The sequence below is a fragment of the Oryctolagus cuniculus genome, chromosome 6 (genome assembly GCF_051225735.1).
Source record: "Oryctolagus cuniculus isolate XC-2025 breed Fujian yellow rabbit chromosome 6, ASM5122573v1, whole genome shotgun sequence".
Classification (NCBI taxonomy): Eukaryota; Metazoa; Chordata; class Mammalia; order Lagomorpha; family Leporidae; genus Oryctolagus; species Oryctolagus cuniculus.
Window position 1 is genome coordinate 156,828,415 of NC_142872.1, and position 14,043 is coordinate 156,842,457.

The 14,043-nt window shown below is 43.3% G+C and overlaps 1 protein-coding gene across 5 annotated transcripts in view; it reads right to left on the reverse strand.

Moving 5' to 3' along the window:
- Positions 1–14,043, reverse strand: part of ADCY8 (adenylate cyclase 8) — a 250,150-nt gene that overhangs the window by 43,608 nt on the left and 192,499 nt on the right. For 3 of the 5 annotated variants that reach the window (XM_051844023.3, XM_051844024.3, XM_002710549.6), the window contains 3 exons: positions 12,715–12,916; positions 10,848–10,937; positions 1,942–2,114 (listed from right to left, as the gene is read on the reverse strand). In XM_051844023.3, the coding sequence (XP_051699983.1) occupies positions 1,942–2,114; positions 10,848–10,937; positions 12,715–12,916 (465 nt within the window). The remainder of the gene's footprint in view (positions 1–1,941; positions 2,115–10,847; positions 10,938–12,714; positions 12,917–14,043) is intronic. The other 2 variants (XM_089335713.1, XM_017341537.4) reach the window with 1 other exon arrangement.

Sequence of the window (14,043 nt, forward strand, 5' to 3'; positions counted from 1 at the left end):
AAGAGTTAAACTCATGGAAGCATCAATTGGAACGGTGGATTCCAGAATTTGGAGAGTTGGGGGAAGAACTGGGGAGATGTTGGTCAAAGGATACAAAATTTTAGTTAGGAGGAATAAGTTCAAGAGAACTACTGTTTAAAACGGTAAAAAAACAATGTTTTTTTTACTCAAAATTGCTAGGAGAGTAGAATTTAAGTATGCTCATCATGAAAAACATGCACGTGAGATAATACATTTGTTAATTAGATTAATTTAGCTACTTTATAATGTATATATATATCAAAAACTATATAGCATACTATGAATATATACAATTTTTCTGCCAATTAAAAACAAAATAATTTTATCAATTTGGTTATGAAAGAATCAACAACCTAATAGAAATTTGGGCAAAGGATATAAACTGTCAATTCATGTAAGGGGAAATTCACATGGTCAGTAATTACACAAAGTGATGCACAAAAATATTCATAATTTGGGAACTGCAAATGAAAACAAATAGAATACACACTCATAAATTCAGCAAGAATTTCCAAAGTCTAACAGTGGTCTGGACAAGAATGAGGAGCAGGGAACTGCTGCTTGTAAGAAGGAAATAGTTTCAGTTATGTTGGAGAGTAATTTGGCAATGCAGTGTTTTAAAAAGTGGAAAATGAAAAGATAACCTACAATCCAGCAAGTGTGTCATTGTATATTCCCCCTAGGAGACATGTTCAAGCTGGTCACTGAAGCATTTTTTATAAAAGGGAAGCCTTATGACAATCTAAACATCTAGAGTAGATCAAAGGATACATATATTTTTGCATGTTCATATTATGTAATATTACAAACAACAGCTAAAAAAGAAGCAAATCTATAGATATCAATCTACATGAATCAAAAGAAACAATACTGTATGACAATAAAGTAATATAAATAAATTATAGACAATGACTTAGGTAAACATGCATTTTAAAACATGAATTAGAACTATATTAGAGTATATTATGTTTAGTAGATTTTGTTCTTGGAGGAAAAGGAGAATATTGGATTATCTTGTCTTTCTCTCTGGCTGTTAGGCACTTATTTTGGCCTCAGCTGGACCTCTGTGCTTCCTATACATCATCCTGACACTCCATGTCTGGCTCCTCCATCTAGTGTAGGGTCTGTTTCCCCAGCGGCTATGTAGTTGATCAAGTGATGTCACCAGAAAGTGTGCCCGGAGTGTGAGAGCTGTGACCAATGGGGAAAGGGGAAAGAAGAAGCCAGAAGACACATCCCTCTGCCTTTGGAGTTATGTTTCCCCCACCTTCCAGCTTATCTAGGTATGTTTCAATCAGCCAAGGGAGGAGCTATACCACGGCATCCGCCCACTCTCTTCACAGCTCAGTTGCCAGCATGATATGACATTGACATTTACTTGCATTTGCCTCCCAGGCTTTTTTCCCTCACTTCCCTTTTCTCCCCAGTTTCACTGCCCTGGGGTTGTATTAGCATGTAAGCCTTGCTCCAGGCTCTTTTCTCTCTGAAATCTAGCCTAAGATTTTTTAAGATGATTTTATACTTAAAAAATAATCCAATGCAAGGTGCATATGAGCTCAATGCACAGTTAACATAATTAATATGGCTAAACACAAATTATAATTTGACCTTATAAGCCTTTGAGTTTCTCAAGTTGAAGAAATCTCAGATTATTAGGTTTGCAGAAGAACTGAGCGCCTATTTTGGTAATATTTAGTCCAAATTTTGATGAACTGATTCATTATCCATATAAATGGTACAACTAGAAAGTAGGGATTTTGCCTAGACTTTTAAACTAGAGGATGTCTGAGTTGAGATACAAATCAATATCCAGTCAGTCCTTAAGTTTCAATAACTCTATTGTGATCATTTTCCCTGTGGTTCCACTTCCCACCCACAGGGAGTTGAGCATATTTTGAACAGAGAATGGTGGGCACTTACTCGCCACTGTGGTTCAAGTTGTCATAACGCAGAAAGAGGCCAGCGTAGATGGTCTCTGTCAGCAGGGCATAGATGGCGATCATGATTAGCAGCACAGCTAGCTTCAGGACAGAGTTAAGTCGGAGGAACACTGCACAGGTCACCATGGCCAACACTCCGGTGAAGACAAAGTACTGCCAACAGAGAAGCAGCAGTCAGAACGAAGAGGAATGTGAGAGGCCCCCTCTCCTAATCATGGAAGCTGATGGATTCCCTTATACAGATGTTTGTTGATGTTTCTACCAGGAGATCCTAGGGCCTCCAGAAATTCAACGGATCCCAAACAGAACTCTTCACTTCCCTATCCCCTAACCCATGTCTCCTTTTCTGTGAATGATATCACTTTTCACATCTTCGCCAAGACAGAAACCTTGGTTTCATCTTTGTTGTGTTCCTCTTGCCCACACTTCGCGTTCCAGCCATCCTATCTGCAGGTTCTATTTAACAGAGTCCATATTCAGTCGATATTCTCCTTCTGCCCTGTTTCTATCTTTACCTCTCACCAACACCTCTGGAACAATTTTCTAGCAGCTCTGCCTGCTCTTAGGTCCCAATTCCCACCTAATCCACACGATCATTCTCTACCTGGTATTCCTAAGAAGCGATCATATCACTTCTTATCTAGGAGCCCTCCTATTGCTCTCCATTTCCTCAAGTTATTCTCTCCCTTTTGAGTAGCAGAGCCCACAAGGTCGTCATGTGTTAGATTTCCTTTCACATTCAATGCTTTTCCTATGCCTCTGTGTTCTGCATCCCCAATGTCTTGTGGATCAACTGTCGTCCCTGTGACCAAAGCTTATTCTGCCAATAAATGTCAGCTCAGGTATCTTCTCTAAGAAGCCTTCTTAGGTATTTCCAGATTCTTTTGGATCTAGCCTTATTCCTCTGTGTACCCTGCATGGACCAGCATAACAACTGTTACCCTCTATTAGAAGGCACAATTCAAATTGCAAAATTTACAACCATCCAAGAGCTGGAATGTTGGAGTAGCCCCCAGGTGTCACTGCTCATTCTGATTTCAGCTTTGGTTGGGGGCTCTTCAGCCTACTGAGATACCCCAAAACATCATTCTGTGTGGTGGGTTCAGATTCTGACTAGCCAATTGGAAAAAAGAGCAAAACCTTGAATATCAAAACTCCACTTTAAAGCAGTATTGTGATCTCTATCCATACTTTCTATTTTAATATTCAAATGAACTGATCAAAATTAAACACATATTTCCCATTTGGTAGGTGAAGAAACTGAGGCTCATAAAACTTTGGCAAACTGAGGCTCATAGCTAGAAAGTGGCATCTAGCTCACTTGGATACAACCAGTTTGTGTACATGGGACTCTGGTGGGTGGGAATACTGGACTTGATAATTTCTAAAATCCCTTCCAGTCTTGTCATGAATGACTTTTTATAACAATTTTTGTTTTTCCCTCCTATTATGTGGGGAGATATTTTCTATATGGGTAGAGGAGACGGGTAAGAATTTTCAAAAATCCATGAAGATGCGTTTACTGATTTATTAAGAGGAATCGACCATTCATGCATCCTTTCAACAACTATTAATATCAACAAATCTGGATGGTGCTCTGAGTTCCCAATGAAGGCACAGGCCTGGCCATTGAGATGCATGAAGTAGACTCAGAAATGAGTAAGATATCATCTCTGCTCTTAAAGAGCCCAGTGCCTGGTGCATCTTTGACTTTTGTTTCTCCCTTTTCTAATACACCCAATTATGTCATTTTCTCAATTGGGATAGTAAGCTTTCTTTATTGTCCTTTAAATTCCTCCTTTGGGCCAGATTGTCAGGTAATTCATTCCAATGCCTCTGTGTGGAGAAAGCTGTGTGAAATGACCAGGTGAAGAGTCTCATTCTTTGGAATTTATTTTCTCTATCCAGGGTCAAAGAAAAGAGAAGGAGATCTGAGGGCTTCAGTTCCACTGTTGCATGCATCATAGGTAAGGGTTGTCATTGCAAATTATGTATCATACTTTGAATCAAAAGCCATTGAGAGGATTGTACTCTTGGGACGAAAACTGATGGGGACCCAAGAACTAAGTTTTCTAAAAGTAATAAGCATTTATTGATGCCTACTCCAATCAAGGTATGATGCTAGCACTGCATGTTCAAAGGGGGATAGGATATGGCTCAGGTCTAAAGGAAGTGGTGATCTAAAATGAGCAGCAGACATGAAACTGCCAACAATTCACCATGCAAAGTGCTTTGTAAGCAATGTGACGAAACACAGCGGGAAAACAGAGGCAGGACAAGCGTACACTATCAGGGAGAAGGCTCCTCTGGGGAAGGCTGTTTAGGAGACATGAGTTTGAGCTGGACCTTGAACGATGGAGAGGCTTTCACATGATAGAAACTGGGAAGACTGGCTAGTATGAGTATAAAGTTATGAAGGAGCAGAAGAATTAGTTCCTCAGGTTATGTTAGAGGACCACGCAACTATTTATGAGAGGTATTATACAGGTGGGCAGAGCAATGTCAGAGGTTCTCTAAAGGGCTTCTGAAGGTTTACTAGGCAAAGATGATCATGTATTTGCAAAATGGATCAATAGGAACTAATTTTTTTTTATTGCCTCAACCAACTGGGTTAGTATCCTCTTGCCATCTCTGCTCACCATCCTGTGCTCCATTGAAAGAAATCACCTCATTGACTTCCCCTTCCTGCTTCACAGTGTGATGTTGAACCTTCTAGGAGTGCTGCAAACCATGAAACATCAACTGCAATGAGGCCCCTGGACAATATCAAGGACATCTCCTCTATCCCTTTTAAACCTTGATTGGATAGTGCAGGTGTGACCAGGAAACAGGAAAATAGGAAACTACGGAAATTGCAGCTTTGTGAAAACTTTTCTCTCTCCTTTGGTTTGGACTCCTCTATTGCACATTCCCTATAACTTGGGGAGATACTAGGCTTATTGCAATTACTAAGTTTCTATCAAACAACAGTTTCTGTGTTTTTATGCTACCCTATGAAGACAGATCAAGTTGGGAGATGCATTTTTAGGATTGCTCAGCCAAACCTACAGGTATGGAAAAGACCATCAAAGCAGAAGATTTAAAAATCAAAACAGAAGATACAGAGATTAAAATTTAGGAACTATCATATTTGAGGAATACTGGAAGAAAAAATATAAGTATACAGATTAGGAATTGTTAGAGATTTGAAGAGGAAAACTATAGGACAGTAGTGAAAAAGCACACAGGATAGCTCCAAGATTAGACAACGATTTTGAGATGAGCATTCAAATGGCAATGTAGAGTGATTTTAAAAATAATTAAACTAGAAAGTAGGTTATAAAATTGTGTGTATATCCTGATTACACAATTCAAAAAATGTACAGTAATGCAAAATATGTACATGATGTACAGCTTTTGAGCAAATTTTTTCCTTTTGTAATGTCCTTTAACATGCAATATTAAATGAGGGAGTGGATGAAATATACTGTTTGGAAGTGAGTCTTTGTACCCATTATCTTTTTAAAAAAGTTTTATTTATTTATTTTTAAAGCAGAGTGATAGGGATGGCGGGAGAGATCATCCATCTGCTGGGTCACCCCCCAGATACCCGTAACTGTTGGGAACTGGCCCAGGCAGAAGCCAGGAGCTAGAACTCCATCCTAGTCTTCTTCTTGGATGACAGGGATGCAGGCACTTAAGCCTTGGTTTGCTGCCTTCCTGGAGCACTATCAGGAAGCTGGATCAGACAGAGGATAGCCAGGACTTGAACCAGGCATTCTGATGTGCAATGCAGGCAACCTAAGTGGCTGCTTAACCTGCTGCTCCACAACGTCCACCACTCTTCTTAGACATTTTAATGGCATAAATTAGTAATACTGAAACATGTGTGAAAAAATGTTAGGGCCTGGAAAGGTTCCCAGGAATCTTTAATAAAGGAAACAGGCAATCTGCATTCTAAGGGTGTTACCTTTACTTTAGGAATGAGAAGAAGAGATTCAATGATAACACATTTAATTTAATTTAATCATTGAAATATTGAATTCCATAATGTTCAGTATCACTTTCCTATCCAAGCGAGGAAAAAGAGGTAAAAGGCAGCTTAGTAGGTATGGTGGAATGTGCATAGAAGAAGAAGGACAAACACCAGAGATGTGGAAATGTGATACAATCAGGTCTCTAAATTAGATGAACTCTAGGTAAGAAGGGGGTACCAGCTGGGAGTGGTGATATTTGTGCATCAGGGGAAAGTTGGTGTAGCATAGATGTAATAATTACAATTGAACATTTACTGGGCAAATATTCTGTGCAAGGTACCCTATAAATGACTTTCCCTGCTTCATTTTACTTAATTCTTAAAATGACTCAAGGATGAGTACTATTCTTTTGACTCTTTCAGAGAAGAGGGGAATATATGTAACATTTTTTTCTGCTACTAAATACAATTTTCTTCTGTCAGATTATATAGTGGCTTGGGATATCACAAGTGGAGCAATCTCTTCCATGTTTGGAAAAAAATGGAAATTTATGGTATGAGAAGGTGTTAAGGGGAACAATATGTGATTCTGTTTATGTGACATGAACATTTTATTAACTAAACCATGCTTTTGTTATTCTGCACTGCAATGGTTGACCAATGCACTACTCTGTGCCAAGAATTGCACCAGGCTGTAAGGCACCACACTAGTGTTAGGGCATTGTCATAATGTATTCTAAATTACCTTGGCAATATAGCAAATCTTCATAGAAGCGGTGGGGGAGGAATTTGGCAAATGATCACTGAAGAGGAAGCTGAGTCTCTACTATGCAAGTCATATAAACTGGGCTCCCTTCACCCATTGGTCGCTACCCAGATCCCACAGCCTTATGAACTCCAATGATGAGAACAATGAAATCAGAAAAAAATTCAAAAATTTCACTGTGATTCAAAGGAATAATCCAACTTACTGACTCACACAGAATCTAATTCTTAGCCATCATAACTCATGGTGCAAGCAGCACAGTGAAGTCCCAACAGGCAAAGGCAGAGGCTGTTCTACATCTCCCCGAACCTCAGCCCACATTGCCCATAGCCCAGGAATGAGGGTGTTGTAAGCCTGCGAGGGCACCACAAGGGCTGAGTTGAGACAACTGGACTGACTATCCAAGCTCCAGTCTAGATTGTGTCATGTAGGAAAAATAGAGCGAAGGTTGGGTAGTTACTGAATGAGTGGGAAAGAAAGGGGAGAAAACACCAGGATGCCAAGACATGGAAATACTGGCTTGCAGGGATCCTTTAAGCCAAGCTCCTATTGCTCTCACAAAACAGCGAACTGTTTATTCAGATGTGCCAGAACCTATCATAAAGGGGCTTCATTTGAAAATGAGGGTCTTTCCATGGAAGCCACTGAGAACCACATTTAGGTGCTGGAGTGAAAGACATTCTGTTTTGTGCATGTGATCTCCATTCATTTTACCAACAGAAGTCTTTTCCCTCCCCGAGACAATTTTACAGATCACAGCTGGAATATGCTTTTTTTCACTCTTATTTTCCCATTTTATGTATCTTCAGTAGCTGCCAGAATTCCAGTTCAGAACTCAGCTATACTTTACACCATATGCTACAGCAGCCTCAGGTTTATGTCACATCAAGCAGTTTGAGAATGTGACTTTGGACTGCGTATTGTTTCTCATGGGGCAGAGTAGAGCCATCACGGACTCAGAGGAGGAAACCAAGGCTCAAGTCTTTCCAGAAGTGAAGATCTAGTTCCTTCAAGTTCGGCAGACACATATCTAGGCAGACAAGCACAGCTCTGTATTTGCAGAAGGCAAAGCCTGGGGCAAACCAGGTGCTTGCAGTAGATGGCAAATATGTCCTGTGGCCTCAATTTATTGAGCAAGATGATCCTTTGGTTGTGGAGGAAAATAGTAAGATTGTGCCTCATATTTCTTTTATCTGACTTTTTAACATTTTTAATTTTTGACTATATTTCAAAACATGCATGTATGTTAGCACCACACTACAGATGTATACAGCTCTATGTTTACATATAGTGTAAACTGACAGTGCAGGTTTGAAGTCTTTTTACTGGAAACAAAAAATAAATCACAGTTGATGTTGAAGTAGCAGATACTTCCTGCCAGGAATGGCTCTAAATGTTCTACATGGATTAATTCACTTAATCTACAAAACCACTATGTTTAATCCTCATTTTAGAGAACAGAAAACTGAGGCACAGAAATTAAGCTGTGTGGGTAAGAAGCTTAACCACCACTTTTGTAGGACTGGCACATGCAGGATTTTTGTGGCTCTGAGTTCGGAAGCCCAGGTGTGAGGTCCAGAGTAGACAAAGTTAATGAAGAGTGAGGCTGAGACACATTTTAACAGCTTATAAGCATCTGCCCCAGATCAAATGCCATGCTAGTGACTAAACGTTTGCTAATTCATCTAGGCACTGTGAAAACAGGTAACTCCCTATTATCCGCTTGGAGAAGGTATTAATTTTCCCATTATACAGATGAGGAAACTGAGGCTTAGCAAAAGTAAGAAATGATCCTAGATTTCACTGCTAGCAAGGCCTGGTTGGAAGTAAAATCCAGCTTTTGTCTTGTTTTCATCATCCAATTCTGGGCCTACTTGCTGTCCCTTGAGGCTAAAACATTCCCCGTGTTCTCCAAACTAAGAGGTTCTCAGGAATCTGACATCCCACAGTGAATGCTAACTAGGGCCCATTCCTTGCTAGAAGGAAGGGCTCATGTCCTGCCCATCCTGACACATGCCTAAGAAGAGCTTGCTCCGCATCTAGGGACAGGGCCTGGATTCAGAAATGTGGCATTAGGATAAGATATCCATCTTGGTTTGAAGTACCAAGCCTTGGTGACTATATAAAAAGAGAGAGGGAAGGAAAGACAGAAAATGGCAGGGTCAAAGCAGTGAGAAAGAGAGGAAGCCAGGCAGGTGTTGTGCTGAGTGCACCTAGCAAGGTACTGTCTGGGGCCTTGCTTCCTTCTGTATGAAGTGGACAAAGCAGTCTCTGTCCTACCCATCTGCAGGATTCCTTCATCTTATGATTACCACGTAGGTGCTCTGCACATGCTGGTGCAGGGAGGTGGGGCTTGCCCTCCTCTCACAAGGCTTCTCAGAAAAGTTCCCGGGCCTAGAGGAGACTACCTAGAGCCTCTCCCCATACTGGGGGTCCCTGAGCCTGGCAGCCCCTTAGAGAGCAAATCCACCCACAGGCCTCAGGGCATGGGGTTGGTTGGGGTGTGGTGTGACCACGCAGCTGCTCTTCCTCCTAACCCAGAACTGCTACACAGTCTCCCATCCCTCCCTCCCTTCCTTCCTCCCTCCTTTCCTTCCTTCCTTCCTTCTTCCCTCCCTTCCTTCTTCCTTCTTCCCTCCCTCCCTCCCTTCCTCCTTCCTTCCTTCCTTCCTTCCTTCCTCCTCTCTTCCTTCTTCCTTCCTTCCTTCCTTCTTCCTTCCTTCCTTCTTCCCTCCCTCCCTCCCTTCCTTCCTTCTTCCTTCCTCCTCTCTTCCTTCTTTCTTCCTCCCTTCTTCCTTCTTCCTTCCTTCCTTCCTCTCTTCTTCCTTCTTTCTTCCTCCCTTCTTCCTTCTTCCTTCCTTCCTCTCTTCTTCCTTCTTCCTTCCTTCCTTCCCTCTTCCCTTCCTTCCTCCCTTCCTTCTTCCTTCCTTCCTTCCTTCCTTCCTTCCTCCCTTCCTTCCTTCTTCCCTTCCTTCTTCCCTCCCTTCCTTCTTCCTTCTTCCCTCCCTCCCTCCCTTCCTTCCTTCCTCCCTTCCTCCCTTCTTCCCTCCCTCCCTTCCTTCCTTCCTCCCTTCCTCCCTTCTTCCCTTCCTTCCTTCCTTCCTTCCTCCCTTCTTCCCTTCCTTCCTTCCTTCCTCCCTTCTTCCCTCTTCCCTTCCTTCCTCCCTTCCTTCTTCCTTCCTTCTTCCTTCCTTCTTCCCTTCCTTCCTTCCTTCTTCCTTCCTTCTTCCCTCCCTTCCTTCCTTCCTCCCTTCCTTCCTTCCCTCTTCCCTTCCTTCCTCCCTTCCTTCTTCCTTCCTTCCTTCCTTCCTCCCTTCTTCCCTCTTCCCTTCCTTCCTCCCTTCCTTCTTCCTTCCTTCTTCCTTCCTTCCCTCTTCCCTTCCTTCCTCCCTTCCTTCTTCCTTCCTTCCTTCCTTCCTTCCTTCCTTCCTTCCTTCCTTCCTCCCTTCTTCCCTCTTCCCTTCCTTCCTCCCTTCCTTCTTCCTTCCTTCTTCCTTCCTTCCTCCCTTCCTTCCTTCCCTCTTCCCTTCCTTCCTCCCTTCCTTCTTCCTTCTTCCTTCCTTCCTTCCTCCCTCCCTTTCTTCCTTCCTTCCTCCCTTCCTTCCTTCCTTCCTTCCTTCCTTCCTTCCTTCCTTCCTTCCCTCTTCCCTTCCTCCCTCCCTCCCTCCCTCCCTTCCTTCTTCCTCCCTCCCTTCCTTCTTCCTCCCTTCCTCCCTTCCTCCCTTCCTTCTTCCTTCTTTCCTCCTTCCTTCCTTCCTTTTTCAGTGCAAACAGTGAGCAACAACTCTGTTTCATAATGGAGGCGACAGCACATTCCACTATCGGATTTTGCAGAAGAGTTACTAGAAGTGAGTAGCAAAGGAAAAGATGAAAACGGGTGGAGGGAAAAGCAAAGCAGGAAGAATAAGAAGAGGGGGGAAGGAAGAGGGACAGGGAAAGGGTGGAGGTGAGAAAAAAGGAGAGCAGGGAGCAGGAAAGAAGAACAGATGACGTCAGGGGGAAGGGAAGGCAGCAAAAGGGAGGAAGAGAGGGGAGGAGGAAGAGAGAGGAGAAGCAAAATGGTCTCTTGGGTGCTTTTGTGGGCTCTTTAGCCATTTCTGTATACTTGGAGCCGGCAGGGCTATCTCTGTCCGACTCTCATCATGGGGAGCCCATAAATAAATACCTCTGGGTAGGAGCAGATATCTGTAAACACAGCTGAGGAATTGAAAGTCAGGTTCTTCAAGGGTATCGACTTGTCAAAATCACACCACAGCTGCGGATTAAAAAAAAAAAAAGAACAACAACAACAAAAAAAACAAAAACACACAGGAACAACAAAGTCAGTGTGAGTGCTGGCAACGGAGCAGTGTGCTATCAGCTGCTGGGCCTCAGCACAGCTGGGGTGGACTGGGCCCTGGAGGGGGTTGGTTTCAGAATGGCAGGACCAGCGTTGCTCTCTTTTATTTAGAAAATGAGTATTGGCTCAGAAAAAGCTTTTGCAAGCTGGTTGAAGCTAGTTGCTCAGTTGGCCCCATCACACAGGGTCACTGGCGTGTGCATGTGGGGCTTGGAAGAGAGAGGAAGATGGTGGGAGAAGTCCAGGGTGAGTTCATGGCCTGTCTCCAGATAAAGAGCAGGGCGCATTTGGGGATCGTAAGGGACACTTTTTCCAGGAAGACTCTTAATGTGGTGGGCGATGGGCATTTTCAAGGACAGAAGTAGCTGTTGGAGATTTTGTGGCACTTGGAAAAGAGCAACTACTGCTGGCCCAGTGCCTTCTCTGTGCCAGACACTTTGTACAAAGCCTCACAGCCACCTTGTGATGGAGCTGCTGTGTTAATCCCCATTTTACAACTGAAAAATACGGAACTCCGAGAAGTAAAGTAACTTGTCAGGGTCACTGAGCTGGTGACTGGTGGAGCTGAGATTTGAAGGCAGGTCTATCTGACTCCAAAGCCTTTGCTCTTCCTAACACACGCCTGTGGCAAGGGTGGCCCCAGTGGTTGCCCTGTCCTAGAGCCAGCCGGCTTATTTCCAAATCCCGTACCCTGGAAATATCTGACGCATCATTGAGGCAGCCTGTGATCAAGATCCTAGGTACTTTCATTTCAATTGTGATAAACTACAGGGTTCTCCGAGCTTCACTCAATGGTGATTTTCCTAACTAGCCCGTCTCCCTGGGCCAAGTTTAAGACGTGGAATCAGAGAAGTCACCTCTTACATCCAGCTGCCTGAGTCATGGACACACAGACTGCTTGTGTATGTACGGACAAGACCTATAGCTACCCTGGCACCATTCCAGAGAGAAAGTGAAATCGTTACAACGAGGGTCACCAAATTAACAACAGTGACGTGTCACAGCGGTCGGGATTTCATCTATGTGTCACATCAGCTATGCACTGTGAGAAAGCCAGAGTTGAGATACTCAATCTTCCCCAAATGCCATTTCCTCATCCAATAAACAGGGATGATAATACCTACCTGTGGCACATAGCAGGTGCTCATTAAGTGGCAGCTCTATTATGTCCACGTCGCCCACCCCACTCCCACTCCAAGAGATCACTTAGTATATGAGAATGCGTGTGGGTCATGGAGTCAGACAGACCTCACTAGCAAGTTATTTCATGTCTCTGAGCCTCAGTTTCTTCAGCCATAAAGTGGGGATAATGAGACTTACCTCACGGGGTTTCTGTGAGGATTAAATACGAAAAATACACAAAGCTTCTCCTTCAGTGCATGGCACATAGTAGGTAGGTACTGGGAATAAGTGAATAGTGATGCTTATAAAATTATAATGGATTGGCCCAAGAGTAGGGAAACTGAAGGGCTTTTGGAGTTCCTTTGGAGTAGATAACTCCTGCACTGGGAAAAAGACAATTTTCCAACAGACAGTAGCCACATCTTTGTTCTCTGTCACTCTGTTTGGGGCTGGACAGGATCATAAGGGTAGCTGTTACTAAGGAAGGGAAATGCAATAAGCTATAGGCTCCATAAACTTTTGATCCCACTGTACACTAGACACAGAGGGTTGGAGGACTTGAGATGCTTACGATATTTAGGACGGCTCCCAGGAAATTAATCAAGATGGAGGCAAAGATGATGACGTTCCGGGCCAAGTAGTTCTCGTTAATCCAACAGCAAGTTTTCCTCAGGACCAGGGGCAAACACTTATAATCCTCTGCTGTGGTGATCAGGACCAGAGCTGAGTGCAGCATAATCAGAATGGAGAACTGGATGGTCATTGGCATCACTCTGTGGGGAAACACAGAACACTGGGTCACAGGGGACCAAGCATCTGATCTCCACCTGTGGTGCAAAACTGTGGTTATGCCCATGATCTCTCTTCCCCACCCCTGCACCCATTACTTCTTCCAAAGTTCTATTTGTTCAAGATAAGCACTGTGTGCAAGAGATTTTTTTTTTATTACATCCATCAGGAGAATACTGTCTCTGTTGAGAAACTTTACAATAAGCATTAAATATTTGGCTTGATTTATAGCTGCTGTCTATGTCTCCCTCTTCTTTTATCATTCACTTTTCTCACTAGGCAACTGCTACTAAGGCAACACATCACTGGAATTTTATTTCAATATCATGGCTATGGGAGGAACATATATGTGCTTTCCCGTTCAAGACGAGTACCCTTATGCCAAGAACTAGACTTGGCACTGGTTCCATGTTGCCTGGTTTGGTTAGTGATGGCATGGAATATCCTGTATGCCAGTTGTGACGTGGGTGAGGAGAATCCATCCCTATCCAAGCATCACTCCAAAGCTTGTGCTTCAACTTTCAAGGTCTCTTTAAAGCCCTATCACATGGTAATCTGTCTGCTGCGCGCCTCTGCTGAGCGTCAGAATATTCCTAGCAACTCAGGGACCTACAGCTCCTTCTCTTTGGGAATTCATTTCTTGTTCTCTATCGAATGTCCAGTCATTCATGTCCTACACTGACATCTCCAATATTTTTCACCTAGTTTCAGCCAGCAGTCTGGTACAGGTAATAAAGTATACCTTGATAGATATGCTGGGAATTATTTTTAAAGATTTATGTATTTATTTGAAAGGCAGAATTACACAGAGGCAGAAGCAGAGAGAGAGAGAGATACAGAAGTCTTTCATCTACTGGTTCACTGCCCAGATGGCTACAAAGGCTGGAGCTGCACCATCTGAAACCAGGAGTCAGGAGCTTCTTCTGGGCCTCCTATGAGGGTGCAGGGGCTCAAGGACTTGGGACTGCTTCCCCAGGGCATAGCAGACAGCTGGATCGGAAGTGGAGCAGCAGGGACTTGAACCGGTGCCCATATGGGATGCCAGCACTGCTGGTGGTGGCTTTACCACTTTATGTGCTACACCACAGAGCCGGCCCCAGGAGATTTTATA